This window comes from Aptenodytes patagonicus, chromosome 7 (genome assembly GCF_965638725.1).
Source record: "Aptenodytes patagonicus chromosome 7, bAptPat1.pri.cur, whole genome shotgun sequence".
Lineage (NCBI taxonomy): Eukaryota > Metazoa > Chordata > Aves > Sphenisciformes > Spheniscidae > Aptenodytes > Aptenodytes patagonicus.
The window spans coordinates 35,402,347-35,418,417 of NC_134955.1; the positions used below are offsets into that span (position 1 = coordinate 35,402,347).

Sequence of the window (16,071 nt, forward strand, 5' to 3'; positions counted from 1 at the left end):
TGTTGCATAAAAGCAAAGCGTATGCATGTGTATCAAAAAATTCAGACCTAAGGCTTAAATAAAGTAACCATAACTGAGCATAACATGATTAGTCTGCAGGAAAGGAAAATCCACAATTTTCAGTCAGCATGCATAGTTCCACTAGGAATGCATAGAATTTCACAGTGATTGTGTGAAGAGTCTTGTCTAAAGTCATGCGCAGTTTATCATCATTTGAGTAGCAAGTGGTGAGACAAAATTAAGAAGGAAAGTAATTTCCTTCTGTGCTTGTTTTAAGTCTTTTGGGGGGACTGAAGCATTTTAAAACTTTAATCCCACATTACAAAATACAAAAGACAACATACAAAGAATTAAAAATATTATTTTAAATTAATGATTTTAAAAATACATTTTAAAAATGAATTTTTAAAAAAATTTTCAGCAAATAATTTTCTCTTATGTTAACGTATTGTGGTTTTAAATCTTTTATTCTGTAACTCTAGGTTGCAGGAGCTGCTCAAGAGCAGAACAATCTCTCTGCAGAGAACTAAACTGCCAGAGTTGAATTATCTGTCAAGCATCTCCAAAACACTCTTTTCAGAAGCACAGGGCTTAGCTAAATATGGCTTTTTAAAAAAAAAAAAATACAGATGGCCATGGAGACAATTACAGAGTGTGAAGAATCTCAGATATCTCTGATCCAAAAAACACACGGAGATTGAAGGCTTTTCAAATAACTGTAAGAATCTTTTTAAATGGCTTAAAAAACCCCCAAACAAACCACAAAACCCCCACACATTTCTGCCTCTACTTCCCTCCACTTGACCTCATTCCATGCATTAGCTGAAAAATTTTAACAGCAAATTTCAGAAAAAAATCCAACTAAAGGTGTAAATTGTCCATTAAAAAAATACAGTCTTACTGTAGCATGAGACAACTTCATCTATGGATATTGCTGCCTATTCTTCCTAAAATAATGCAACCTACAGCAGAACCCACATCTTTGTCCTGATTTTGATTCACCTATAGAGCATAGATCTAAGTAATTCAAAGATTTACTAAATATATTTCTCATTTTTTCCCCCCAATAGACCCTATTAAATAAGTGCTAGTGATACAAAACATTGGAAATATCCAAAGTTATAAATTAACTTTTTAAAAAATTGTCATTTTCATCTGTTTTCACTTTGACAGAATGGTCTTGCCTGCTGCAATCAGACCAAAGATTCATAGTCACGTTCCAGATGACCCATCTTGGACACTGATTAACAGCAGGTGCTGGGAAAAAGCATGAGAAAAGAGCAATATTGGGCAACAGAAAATACTGGTAATTCCCAGCTTTTGACACTCTACCTCACAGGGTCTTTCAGAGAGAGTACCTCTGCATTTACTAGTTCCTGATGGATTTCTTGCCTGTTGTATTGACTAGGTGCTTTTGAACTGATGTATAATTTTGTCATGAATGGAAAAAGTGTAGTAAACAGAAAAATGTCTATGCGGGTAAACTGCTAGACAAAAGGGCTTTTATCAGGAGGGAAAAAGTAAGAAGTCTAGTCACGTAAAGGTCCCGTTGTGATACCATTTGTTGTGGGTTAAGTCTGGCCAGCAACTAAGCACCCACCAGCTCCTCACTCACTCCCCTTCCCCAGCAGGATGGGGGAGAGAATCGGAAGACCAAAAGCAAGAAAAACTCATGGGTCAAGGTAAAGGCAGTTTAATAAGTGAAGGGAAAAAAACCCAACCCAACAAGTGATACAAAGGCAATCACTCACCACCCAGTTTTTATTGCTCAGCATGATGTTATATGGCATGATATATCACTGTGGTCAATTTGGGTCAGCTGTACCAGCTATGTCCCCTCCCAACCTCTCACTCGCCCCCAGCCTACTTGCAGGCAGGGGACAGAGTGAGAAACAGAGAAGGCCTTGACTCTGTGCAAGCACTGTTCAGGAACAGCTAAAACATTGGTGCATTATCAACACTGTTTCAGTCTAAAACTGGCCCAAAACACAGCATCATACAAGCTGCTATGAAGAAAATTACCTCCATCCCAGCCAGACACTACCACAATCACACAGCCATACATTTATTAATTGTGGACTCAACCAGAGACAAAGATGAAAAATCACGGCTTTTCAGAGCTAAACAAAGTTGTTCTCAGAAATCATTAAAAGCAAGTCTCAAGATGATAGCTTGACTCTTCCACATTTGTAGGCTTCATTTTTGCAGATAACTGCCATTATACTTATTAATATCATACTATGCATCAGAAAGAAAACTTGAAATGGCCCTCCACATATAAAGACTAGCTATCAGAACGAAAATACTTTTAAACTAATGCTAAATATGAGTACAAATGACAAGCAGAGCCAACAGGCTTCAGTCTTATGAAATCAGTATTTTTTGCAGGGAAAACAAGAAGTGTCCAACTCACCAACAAGTCAAAAACTTCATTAACATCTTTTCCACGAATCTCAATGCCATTAATCTCCAGAACTTCGTCCCCTTCATGTAACAGCCCACTCTTCTCTGCAGCACCTCCTTTCACTATTCGACTAATGATAACAGAATCCATTTCATTGCGAACAGTAGCACCCTGCGTAGTAACAACACATTCTGAATTTACTATATCTATGAAACTCAAAGCCATCTATTGTATATATTCCAAGCGAGTGGAGAAACATTTTTATATTGAAAGAGAATGCAACTAACAGCTCGGATGCATACACCCAATGCTCCAGTTTAAAAAAACCACCACTTAATTTCTTTAAGCTGCACTAAAGATTGAAGAACTGAATTGCTCCACACCATGAGATTCATGATTTTTTAAAAAATGTTTTCCTAAGGAAACACTTATTTGAAAGATGCAAAATAGAAGATGAGAGTTGCTAAAAAAAAAAATAAACGTGGTTGGCACAAGGCTATAAGCTCCCCTGCAGCAAAGCTTGGGATAGCAACTTCTGTCAAGAAGTCCTGTCCAAGCCCAAGTTGACAGAAGCTGTACAGATTCTAAATGGTAGTATGGCTACTGCTACATGAAGATACACCCAAGTTTATCGTCTGTGACTATTTCTCATTTTGGAGGGAGGGAGAGTGTTTACAAGTTAAACATCACCTCCACAATCAAATTCCAAAACTTTCATAGCAATCTTCAAAGGACAAAAAAAGCTTACCTCCTTTATATATAACCCAGTGAGTATCAGTACTTACCAAGGGAATATCCCGAGCTTTCTCAATGCGAACTATTTTAACCGTCTCCCCTCCATACACGCCAACATTTTCATAAATTTTTTCATCTGTCACAGGCTCTGGTTGCATTTCTTGTTCCGCAACCTTATCATGAGCCAGTAAAAGTGCCTAGTGTTAAACAAAATCAGCTCAGTTATAAAGTGTGAAATTTTCTGTATGTATACAAAATAGTAGAGTTTAATGGAATTCTGCAATTTGAATAGTCTTTGCAGGTTACAGAATATTGCAAGCTGACTCAAGCAATAAAAAAAGATCATTTATCACAGCTATGTAGCATCTACTGCTACATACTTTCCAAAACTTTCCTTTCAGATTGGAAAAGAATAAAAAAGCAATTTTGGACACACAACTGTGACTGTACTTACAGCTTCTCCTTCCTAAAAAACCAGACATTGGTTTACTATGTATGTGACTGAGGATACAGACATAAGAAGTTACTGCAGTGAAAACTACTCATGGATTTACATCACCACCACAGGACAAAATTTCCTTTATGCACCCTATGGTAAGCATGAAACAGCTGCCAAATTAAAAAAAAAAACACAGATAAGCAAAAGCAGCTCATGTGTTGCCCTGACCCTACTGATGGACTGCTACATTGTTTATGTGCAAACTACCCTGTAATACATGTAGAATTTAGCAAGGGCTGAATACAATCATGCACTACACTTGATGCAAAGTTTCCATTAGGTGCTGGAAATTGGAAACTTCTCATCCTAGAAAAATATTGAGAGATTTGCACAGAGTTGAAGAATAAAATCCACCCTTGCTCAGTCATCCCAAAACATTTGCAAAAAATAAGTTATACTGAAAACAGCATCAAGAAATACATCCCATAGATTAGAAGTTCCATTTTGTTTTACCTGCATGTGAGGGGCATTCAGCAAAGCATTAAGCTCCTGCCCATCCTTGTGGTGACTGGGTTTCAAAACACTCTGTACCTAAAAAGAAATCAAGTAGTAAAACTCTTAATCTACCCAGTGATTTATCAATCCTCTCTCCCCTACTCAAGCACAAACCCTAGTTGCAATTATTCATTTTACTGAAAGTACAGTATACCCACGTAATTGTTACACTGACTGAATGAACTTAATCTGGTACACATTAGGAAAACATGCAATGTGACCATAGGACTACTCCAGCATATCTTGCCTCAGGATTTATCTACCAAATCTAAGCTGGTATCCAGCGCATCACTCAGATTTGTCAATACCAGAGACTGGCAGTGAGCTCAGCTACCACAAAGATGCACAGAAAAAAATTAAACTCTAGAAAGGAACATGATACTGAAATCAGTCACAATGAAGTCTATTATGTGAATAGGCTGGTCTTTTAAAATGGACTAATTTCTCATTAACATTGACTAGCCTCCCTTTTCCTTAAAAGCAGATGGTTTATTTTTACCCAAACTATTTCCACCAACAGCAAGACTAAAGATTCCAAGACAGGTTTTGCAATGCATCCTGGAGCCCCTCCCTCAGAAAGTGTACAAGTCAAAACTTCAAAAGGTCCCAGGAAACCAGGTTTCTTTGGCTGGTTCCAAAATAATCCACGTTAACACAAGGACAGTTTTTGCTCAAGCAGCTTCAGTTGCCTAAAAAGGTTTGCCTTCTCATACAACTACCAAACATATGTTGCCATCATCTCTTGCAAATATTAGAAAATCCTGGTATGCTTATAGAGAAAGCCAGGAACAGGGAAGTCCCTCTTATCTAAAGGTGAGGCTGAAGAAGATACTTTCCACAGCCATTATCCTCTGGCCTAATCTGACCAAAGGCACACAAGGCCAAAAGCACAAATGAATCCAGAGACATCAAGAATAGATTACACATATCAGAGCAGCAGCTTTCAGTGGGATGGAAAACATTTTTTTCCAAGAGCTTTTTACTCTTAAGGATGAGGTAATGTGACATAACAGAGAATAAAGAAACCACAAGTTCCAAAGTGAAAATAATTAAGCTTTTTGTGTGATCTAACAATACCTAAATGTCTGAAGAGCCTCTCTATCTATGAGCAATTACCCACAGAAATGCTAACAACTCTCTTGGATGGTACCAGATGACTGCACTGGAAACAGTAAAGATACTTTTGAATTCTAGCATAAGCCACTAAATGAACCGATCCCAAGATCCTTACATTGCCAACCAAACACTGTCACATGGAACAAGATCCTAGGCTTAGCAATAAACCTGGCACGATCTCCAAAAGCCTTCCTTCTGACATCCCTAGAACACGCCTCATGGCGAACAAACCTAGTACAGCTTAGAAAAGTCAAACAAGAAGCCAGATTTAAGTAAGTTTTTTACTGATCTCTTTAAAACCCTAGAGAACAGAAAGAATTCAGCTTCATGTAAGCCTGACCTCAGTCATACATCTGAATTGGCCAGGAAGCTATTATCCCTGGCTTAGCCTGAATTTTGGGATGCCAGACAGAGCACTGTAAAGGATATATTTTACTAACAAACTTTTCCTCCACATTGAAAGAAGAGATGCAAAAGACTTTCTCATAGAGGTTTAAGGTCTCTAACTTTCAAGGGACTTTCAGTTCCTTTCTTGAAGAAGCTACAAGAAGATTTAAAGCCTTATTTATCCAATCTTTATGACCCTTTTACAGGAAAACCTACTTAGAAAGCAACTTAAAAGTCCTGCAAGCAAGACAACCTCTTGAATGCAAGGTCAGAGGCTGAGGATTTGATAGAGGAAAAGAAAGCAACCAGGCCCAACCAGTCATTCTGTGTGTGGTGAATATCCTTCAAGTTGAATTTCTGCTTTGAATAATTTAATTATTCAAAACTTTAATAGCTCCTCCCCCCCTTTTAAGAGAAAGATACATTTATTATTTGCTTATTTAATGAAGCGCTAGGAAAGCTTCAGGCTGCTATATACACCAGTATTACCGCATGACAGATTCCTTTGTTACTCATGGTAATGAATCCCACAGTTTTATCAGATGAAGAAATTTGAATGTAGGCTGTCATTCCAGAAGTAACACACTATAGATAGCACAGGCAATCCACACTAAATATGTGGCAATAATAGTATTTTCTTAACTCTTCAGCCTAGTTTTTATTGTTAATTACGTTAACTTTAGTTCAAGCAGTCCCAAAAAGCTATCAATTTGGTTTCATTATACACACCACAATTTGGAGGCATGTACTGTGGAGGCACACACTGGAGTAATATTAAACATTCAGAGTTTAACCACACCTGCAAAATCCTGTTGTTTACTTTCAGGTGAGCAGGACTGTCAGAGGGAATATACATACACATTGTAATGCGCTTATACCAGAAGTTACAAGCTTCCAGTGCATCCTCTCAAAAGTACTGATCTAGTTTAATTGCCTACACTTGCTGAAGTGAACAGCAGCAAGTCCAAAACCTCTAGAAACATAGCCTATATAAATTGAGCCTATTAAGTATATTTAATAGCAAGAACATCTTTAAGGTATTTGAAATGTGCTGTTACAGGCCAAAATCTACAAACTGTCCTGAATGCTGCATCAAATATTCTTACAAGGTCAAGATTCAGACTATGTTCCCATAATCCTTGCCCCCATCTTGGTCAAGTTTAAATGGATTTAAAATCAATTTAATTACACTTGATGTTTACTGGCTATTTTTATTTAAGACTTGGAGTACACCACATTACATGAAGATTAGCTAAAATAAATTCCTTAAGCTCAAGTGCTTCATTCCACCTTTTAAATTCAATTAAAGTTTCTTTTTAAAAAAAAAAAGGAAGAAAATCTTGAGTTGTTGGTGCTCAGTTATCAGAATCAGTGGGAAGTTAACTGTACAAGTGTACTACTAATTTTAAGAATTTCCTGAAGAGGACTAGAAAATAAAAGTGTACCATTTCACTCTCATGTATTGTTAATGGTTAAAAAATTCAAAATAAAAAAAACTTTTCACAACACACTGTTCATACACATTTCATAATATCAAATCATCAATTAAAGAGCAAATGAAAACAATTTTTTGAATTAAGTTCAGTGTAGCAGATAATTCCCCCCAAACACACTTCCAAAAGTGTAGTTTAATTAATTTAATATTAATTTTTTTTTAAAAAAAGGGAGGATGTTTCATATATTGTAATATGAAATTGTGTTGCAAACTGTCTTTTCCTGTTAGAGCTACAGAAGCATGGGCTCTAGAACAGGTTCTCTTCCACACCATAAAGCCTCAAACAAAACATGTCCGTAACTTCAAATCAGGACACGCACTCCAAAACAGTTTCAGAGTTGTACACTCTCACTGATGGCCTGTGCACTAAAATTTGCACACTAGCATTACCGGCCATTTAAAATTAATGTTATGCATTTTTCTTTCCTGTAATGTCTTGTGGCTTTTATCGTCAAGATGTTATCAGTATCTTAAACCCAGGTTTTTGCAAGTGTCTTTTCAAAAACACCCTGAAGTAAGTAAATGAACAGCTTTCTGAGGGAGCTTCCCATGCCTATGTTTAGGGATGGAACAAGCAAAAGACAACCAAAAATCACAGTACAAGAAAAAACCTGAGCATGCAAGATAGACACTTTGTCAGGGTTAAAAAAAACCCAAACAAACCAAAAAACCCACAACCAACTTTTCCTAAAGCAGAAATCGTTTCCTCCCGTACTGCTACCATAACAAATACAGAAGCCTTTCCAAAAGGAATAAAAGTTCTGAAAAACAAGCATAAGATCTTCTATTCAGGCAAAACTAGGAAGTACAGAATGATGTGAATGGAGGCCTCAAGGTGTTCCTCTTGAGACACTTGTGTCAGTCACAGAAATATTTGTCCTGAATTTCCGGCTCGATCATTTCAGGATGCTATGTAACATATTGCAAAATACAAGTCACTTAAACACACCAGAAGCTGAATCACCAAGAAACTAGATTACATCTGAAAATGGGAGCAGACATATGCAATATATTGACTTTTCAGGAATTTCAAGGCTGGACAAGACAGGGATGGGAGATGAAGAATCAAAACGAGTGCAGGAATACGTTTGCCTTTTATGTAATAGTCTCCTGGGTGATGACAAAAATTCCATTTGTTTAAAAATTTTAGATTAAAGAAATAATTTCTTTATGCTTAACCTTCTTCATGAATTGCTAAGAGACACAAAACTGGCTTTGCACCACCTTCTGATTTTAGGATTTACCAAATCACCTGAAAAAGAGAGAGGAATGTGTTGGGAAGGTGATGGGTAGGGAATATGGGGAGGAATATGAGAGTTTGAAAACAGACCTAGGAGTTTTCCTAGGCGTATTTTCTTCTTAGAAACTTCTATTAAGCAGCAAATAAAAGGACATCATATCCATGAAGGGGAAAAACCAGCTTTCTTAACAGATAAATCTGTAACATCCTATATTATAAATGAAGATTCAAAAACTCTGGCTTTTATCTGAATGAAATCCCCAACTACGCCTGTGTAAAGTGGGTGTTTGGGGAAGTAGTTTACAAACAGAAGTTAACTGAAAAGGTTCCTTCAGGCTCGCAGACATCGAAGAAGCCTAGTGAGGATCCTATAGCAGCCTACAGGCTGATGAATAAGCCAGAGGGAAGCTCATATGTAAAATACTCCCACCTGGTTTTGGCACAGTCTTACTGACAAACCTAAACAGGAAAATCCTGAGCTGCAGTTTAATCAGCACACTGCACTTTTAGATAACATTTAAATGATGTCCCTCAAGAATCAGTAATTTCTTCTGCAAAAGAACTTCAAGCTTGCTATAATGCTGTTTTCCTTGACTTACAAGGTTAAAGTCTAGAAAAAGGAAGGAGAGTGGAAAGAGGTGTTGAAAAAGATTGCTTCAGGCAGAAAGAAAACCAGATACTAAAAATAAAAAAATTGACTTGCTGCCATACTGAAATTGGAGTGATGTGCCTTTGAGCAACTGGAGAATAGCTATATACTGGCTCAGGTACTCCAGCTGGTGTACCTGAGCCAGTTTTGAACAGGTAAGTTTGGTTCACTGGGCACTAAATACTGGAGCATTTACCCAGCCTCTGGATCTAGCTTTGCTGAACACTATGGTGCTATGCTTGCACTGATACTGGTATTCAAGCTAGCTAGTTTAAAGTTAACAAATGTACATCCATATAAGGTGTAGCCACACTTCACTGCAATATGTACATGCTCCAGGCCATAGAAAATGAAGATAAAGTTATTGAGCAACCCCTCAGAGGGTCTTAGCTGCATCCAGCCACATGCGAAAACTCATTCTGTTCACAGCAACTTTGTATCTGATGAGTTTTCTGTAAATTACTGCTAATGCTTATAAAGCTGTTGCATACAGGTATTGCCCATCTATATTCAAGTGAATAAGCCTCAAAGAAAGTAGTTAACCTGGCTGAAACTGTAAAAGTATTTCAAACAGTTAAGATCTGACTGAAAAGATTAAAGTTAAAAATCTTGCCCAAGGAAATTTCTAAAAGTATACTTCAATAATTTCTAAAAGACATATCAGATCTTATAAAAGAGCTGTCATCTGTCAGACAAAAATTAAGTGTAATCTGACCATCACAGCAGTAATTAAAACATTGAAATTAAGTATTAAGGGATCTGTTGCTCACTTTAAAGCAGAATGCTTGTTTCCAGTATGGTTGTATTTTCAGAGATGCCTCCCAATTTAAGAACCATGGCTCAACTCAGAGAGAAGTCACAATAATAGAAAACTGTAATTCAATTCCTGAATGCTTGGAATAAAGAATACTGAAGGTAAGAGTTAGATTTTCATAACCATTCCCTTTCTCTATGTTTAAACATAGTACCTTTTCTGTTACCTATCTATCCATGCTAAGAAGGGAGTTCTTATCCCCAAAATATTTTTCTGGTTACTGTTTGGAAATGTGGAAAAACCGGATACAGCAATCAGTGACTACTATAATCCCTTCCATATTCAACATTCAATAACTCAGACAAGCTTGACAAGTATATATTTCAACAACAGCTATGATTATAGGTTTCACAGATATCACAGAGATGCATACTGTACATACCTCTTGTGCTAGTTCTTGTGCATTGGAGATGAGAGGATATGGAGGGCTGGCTTTGTTCATGTGCACTGTAACAGCATTGTGTATCTTAAATGCATTCTGAAAATCAGTATTTTGAACAAGCTGTAAAATGAGAGAGATATCCTCTTGGCTCTGAGGGTCTACCAAAACGTGCTGGATATGCTTAAGAGAAGTTAACAGTTCTTCCACTTCTAGGTAGGAAATAACAAAATACAAATAGGTACGAGTTAACAAGATTCATAATTAAGTGATGTTTATATTAAGATTTTTACCAAAATTTTTTGCCGTTCAGTTTTTAATCAGCAATGATGGATGCAAATTTTTTAGTTATCCATTACTGACTCTGACTTTTATTAGCAGAACGTATCTGAATCAAAAAAAGACCTCAAGTCGGTAAAAGGAGAAATAATGATACACTGTTTAAATTTAAATTCCTATTGCAGGAGCAGTTCTTCTCTGAAAGAAGTCACTGATACATAAAAGATCCAATAATTGCAGCTCACGTATAGCTAAATGGGAAAGAGGGACTATTTTGCAATGTGGAAATAACTCCTTTGCTAAACTAATGTTGATGCACTGAGTATTCACTGTTATTTTGATACATCTTTCCATGTGTATCTGCCACATATGGCAGATATATCTATCTCAACTAAATACTGCTTACTTATAGAGTGAGTGTTTGATAAGTAAACTACACAATTTCTAAACATAATTATCCTCAGTCTTAGCACATTAAAATAGAAAGGTAAGGGTGAAAAAAATATCTATGGTCAGAGTTCTGAAAGTCATCTGCACCAGAAGAAAGTTCACAACTTTTACCTTTGAGATTATGAGTTCTGCTTGGACCATAAAATATTTTAACGTATTTTAATAACCAGTTTCTACATGTTTGCAGAATACTATACATATACTACATTCTTGAGCTTCAAGAACTAATCTGATGCTTCAGGGGTGCTTTTTGAAGACTGTCAACAAAATTACATTTTTTTTAAACCAATCTGAATTTCTGCAAAATGTCACTTCTCAATATTAAGTACTTGAGAAATTATCTAAAACAAGGAATATGAATCATACCTATAATGCATATAAACCCAGGTAAGAAATACTCAAGCAGACCAAAAAAGCAGTGGATGTTTTGAGCCTGAAATAATGTATGCATTCTCACACATTATCTGAAAAAAAATCTGTTCAGCCACAAGAGGCTGGTCAGCTGACTTTTATTTTAATAAATTCAAGCAAGCTAGAATTTTGAATCCTGGTATTTTAAAAAAATGAACAACAAAGAAAATCCCAAATTTTAAAACCATCGTTTGATACTGAGGTCAAATCTCCCTTACTGGTATTAAAATATCAGCTTTGAGAATTATTTTTAAGTTTTAGCAACCTTCATTTATTCATTATGAGCTAATTAAATAACATTAAAATAGGAATGCTATCAAGACATCAGCTAATTTGCATTTTTACATGAAAAATCACAGTAGATACTGATCACTAACATGGACGCATTCTGTCAAGTTTCCTTTACCTATTTTTAACCTCAAATTCACCAGTACACTAACACAATGCTAAACTCAAACTTGTTGAGCACAAGATTAAAATGGTTGATAAATGGGCACATGAAAACCATAAAGCCTAATAAAATACGCATTTCAAACAAGTTTAATGGCTTTAATTTTGGACAAAGCATACCTACATATATGTTTTCAATTCTGAGTTTGCAAGTCAGTCTTCTGTATAATAAAAGGAAACAATCCAAACCATACAAATACTCTTACACTTTACTGTCTGCAGGACAATAAAAAAAAAAAACCAAAACACCCCCTCCAAAACCATTCCACACATGCCAAAAACATCCTACCCACCAAAGGTCAAGGGCTTCTTCCTGTAACCACCAAGGAAACAAAGGGCAGTAGTACAAAAGCTGCACGGAAAGCTCGGATACCGGCTGTGCAGGATATTCCACAGGTGAAATCCAGTACAGCTCACAAAAGTAATTAAGGCAGCCAATGTCTCACTAGGGAACTGTATACACAGTATACTGCCTATCACACAGGGGGAAATGCCATTTGCAGAGAAGGCTAAAGAACACTACAAGCAAGAATATTTGCTAAATAGGATGTTGTCAGCTGGCAAATGTCTTGCCTGGTGGAGTATGCAGACTACCAAAGCGTCTCAGCAACTGACTCTCCCAAGTCTGAGGAAGTCCACTATTTTCAAGCATTAAAAAAAAAAAGTAGTGTAAAACAGTCAGCTGTTACTGTAAAGTTCCTACTGATACCTGCTCAGTTAAACATACAAACCCAAAATTCTATTTGTTACTGTTACCGGATTCAAAAAACAGTGAGGCATTAGAGAAGAACCTAACTTCTTCTAACTCTTCCTATGAATAAATTACTTTATTCAATTATTTCTGAATTGTCTATCCCCACTTATATGTCTGGAGAATTCAAATGCATACACACATATGTACACACACCATTCTAATACATATTCCATATAAGATAGAAATACATATAGAAAGACAGACATCTTATTCTGTATCTATAATAAAGACGTCCTGTTCCTAGATGCCTCTATATATTCTCTTTTCAGCACTTTGCTAGTTCCTTCTGTGTCGCCCTTTCTTACAAACTACCACAGTACTCTCCTCCCCATATAATTCCCTTCTACACTGAATCTTCATCTGTGCTGGACGCAAAAGCCCTATACCAAACAATTTCCCCCCACCATGAAACAGCAAACAAATACCCCCCTCATCATGATTCTAAAAGAGAAATAATCCTTGAAAGGAGTGAAATGAAACATTCCCCAGAAGCTAGCAATCCATTTCCTAGTCACTTGTTTAATAACAAAACCATACACACAAAACCACATACAAATCTGGCTTTATGCACGCCTAACTCGCTCAGGGTTCCTGTTTCTGAATTCTAAATCACAGATTAGATTTCAGTGCAGGTTTTTTTGTTTGGTTTTGGTCTTCATAAAAAAAAAAAATGCCAGGTAACAAAAGACTCCATCTCTAGACATTTCTTATTGAAAGAGTTGTCTTAAGGGAAAAAAGTTCAGTAAAAGACTAACGTCTGCATTTACTCACAGAAAAATGTCAGGGTTCTTTTGCAGAACAAGTCCATATTTTAATCGCAGCTCAATTAGCAATCAACTACTTTTTTTTAAAAAGTCTTCTTTTACAAGAAGTGTTGCAGCCTTTTTTCATCAGGCTATGAAATGGCTGGAATGTGACTGAGCACTGTGTGATATACGCATTAATCAAAAGGCTGCCAGGGCAAAAGTACGCAACTGCAGGGGAGGACCCGTGGTCACAGCTTAACAGATTAGATTAGAAAAAGAAGAAAAGAAAATTGTTGCTGTTTATCACCTTAAACAAAAAGATATGAACAGCAAACTTAAGATATAATTGGTTTTATTATATGTCAGCACCAACATCTTAATTCCCAGGCTTTTTTATGGATCTCTAGAGTACTCTACATGCTGGTACTAGCACTCTAATGCTCCATGTATTACTTGACTCACAGGGCTAAGAAAAGTACTGTTTTATCCAAAACCATTTCTGAAAGTTTATTTATATTTATAACATATTTATAAGTTTTGCCCAAGGTATAAAAACAAAAAATAGGCAGTTTTTCCCCTAAAAAAAAATTTCACTGTAGCCACAAAAGGTTTACTTCGATGAAATGTCAGTTACTTGTTTAACAAAATTAACTGAATTAGCTGAATGAACTGCAGGAAGCAAAAAATCTTCTGCATTTTATAGAAGTATATTGCTGTGAAAAAGCCAGTTAAATGCTTATATGCACATGTTCTAGGTGCGCATAAATTTTTTCCATTAAGACAGCTGTCTAAATCATATACTGTTTTGATAACAAACATGCCCTTTAAAATTGTTTTGATTAAGTGTCCTGTTTTATTTTTATAAATAAAATCCAATTTGTTTAATCTAGTCTGCTTTTTTTTTTTTAAGATGAAAAGATTAAGGACTTGGCAAAGATCTGCCAAATTAGACATTGGCACTTATGAAATATTTTCAAAACTAAAAATACAGACAATCAGGTCAATATTCTTATTTAACACACATACCTTTAGAAGAGGCTCTATGGATTAACACACCAAAAAAACCCCCACAAAAAAGCAAAACTAAAATCAGTATTTTAAAAAAGACTGAATAAGGGTAGTTTAACATCTCTATAATAGCACCTGCCAAGTTTTATTTGGGGTTCTCCTAACAAAGCTTAGAGATTTGTGAAAGAGACTAAGCACTCTCACCTGGACAGCAAAAGTGGAAAGACAGAAAGAGTCAGGAGCAGTGTAGATCAGAAATTCAGTATAACCAGACAAAGTGCAAAAAATTTCACATACTAGCAGTTATTTTTTGGACAAAGTCATGGGCTAGCAAGTTTTTTGGAGACCAAAAAGTTGTATATGTAAATTTTAAAAGTTCTGGCCTCTCCAATTCAGGTATTCAATAAAAAAGCAGAAGGATTAACGATAATGGACTCAAATCCTCCCTATGAAACCGTATTATTTTGTAAGTGTGCATATGTGTGTGTGTATATATATTCATAAGGCAACATCCCTAGCCCTGATACTAACCAGGAACAGACAGCTTTCAGAATAAAAAAAAAAATCCTTCTTTTGAAATTCAGCCAAAGTGTCAGATGTTAAAATGATTAATCGAGAAACTGGAAAAAGGACATGCTTAATAGTGGAGAAAAATTCTGGAAGATGCCAAGTTACTACAGAAGCACTTCGTTAAGTTTAAAATTATGACTCAGTTTTTGACAGCACTAATGACAGAACAGAGATTCTTTATAGGCTACACAGGTTAAGAGATCACAGCATTTCATTTAGAACATTTTTTTTTCAAGTTTGCAACAACTCAACATCACAGTTGAGTATACTCAAAAGCACCACTCTGAACAGGAGTGCTAAACTATTATAAATCCTCTCTTCTTAAATCTTAAGTCTACCTGATCCAAATTGTCACTATAATTCTGTCTGGCAAGGAAATAACAGTAGTATGTTTGCATGCCTGTCAATATTATGTCATGACTTCTCTGATTGAAATAGATGCCTCTGAAGCCCTAATTCAACTCCCTGGTACATATATGGATATAACATGATTTAGTCTAATTACATCTCCTAAAGCTCCTTGCCTTTCTAGCTCAAAGAACAGACCATATTCACTCAGCAAGCTAGTCAATGCTTCTGCTCTATGCACATACTTTTAAGCTTTAGTCACTGCAATTCAGAGTAGAGACAGACATCGTTAGTTTTCTGATTTTCATGGTATCCAAACACTGAGGGGAATGGCTTTAATTAAATCATGCAATTTACTACTGTGTTTTTACAGAAATATGCTGATAGCAGAACAATGACAAGACCCAAGCTTCGATTACAAAAGTGAGGAGGAGTCTGACCACGTGATTTCATCCATGAGGACATTCTCCCTTCAAGGTACATCTCATACCATATATTGCTATTTCCTAATTTACCTCTTTCCACATACACACCTCTATATTCTTGTCTCCAGTTTAGGGTTTTTCTTCTTACATCAAGTATTCACACAATCCTAGCTTCCATTCACAGCAATTTCCCCCCTTCTCTTCTTGCTGACCCAAACCTAGTTTCCTCCTTCCAGCTATTCACAAATATTGTCTTTCTCTGACAATCTCTCAGCTTCCCCCGCAGCCTGTACCCATTTTATCCCCACACAGAGATTTTCAAAATAGCCTTTTGTCATCACAGTAATTTCTCCACCACTGCCTCTCCTGTTCAAACAGCTTCAGTCTACCCCAGCTCCTTACTGGTTCTCAAGCTTG

The 16,071-nt window shown here is 36.3% G+C and overlaps 1 protein-coding gene across 3 annotated transcripts in view; it reads right to left on the reverse strand.

Moving 5' to 3' along the window:
* Positions 1-16,071, reverse strand: part of PALS1 (protein associated with LIN7 1, MAGUK p55 family member) — a 60,997-nt gene that overhangs the window by 12,371 nt on the left and 32,555 nt on the right. For all 3 annotated transcript variants that reach the window (XM_076344855.1, XM_076344853.1, XM_076344854.1), the window contains 4 exons: positions 10,217-10,425; positions 4,092-4,169; positions 3,190-3,336; positions 2,414-2,575 (listed from right to left, as the gene is read on the reverse strand). In XM_076344855.1, the coding sequence (XP_076200970.1) occupies positions 2,414-2,575; positions 3,190-3,336; positions 4,092-4,169; positions 10,217-10,425 (596 nt within the window). The remainder of the gene's footprint in view (positions 1-2,413; positions 2,576-3,189; positions 3,337-4,091; positions 4,170-10,216; positions 10,426-16,071) is intronic.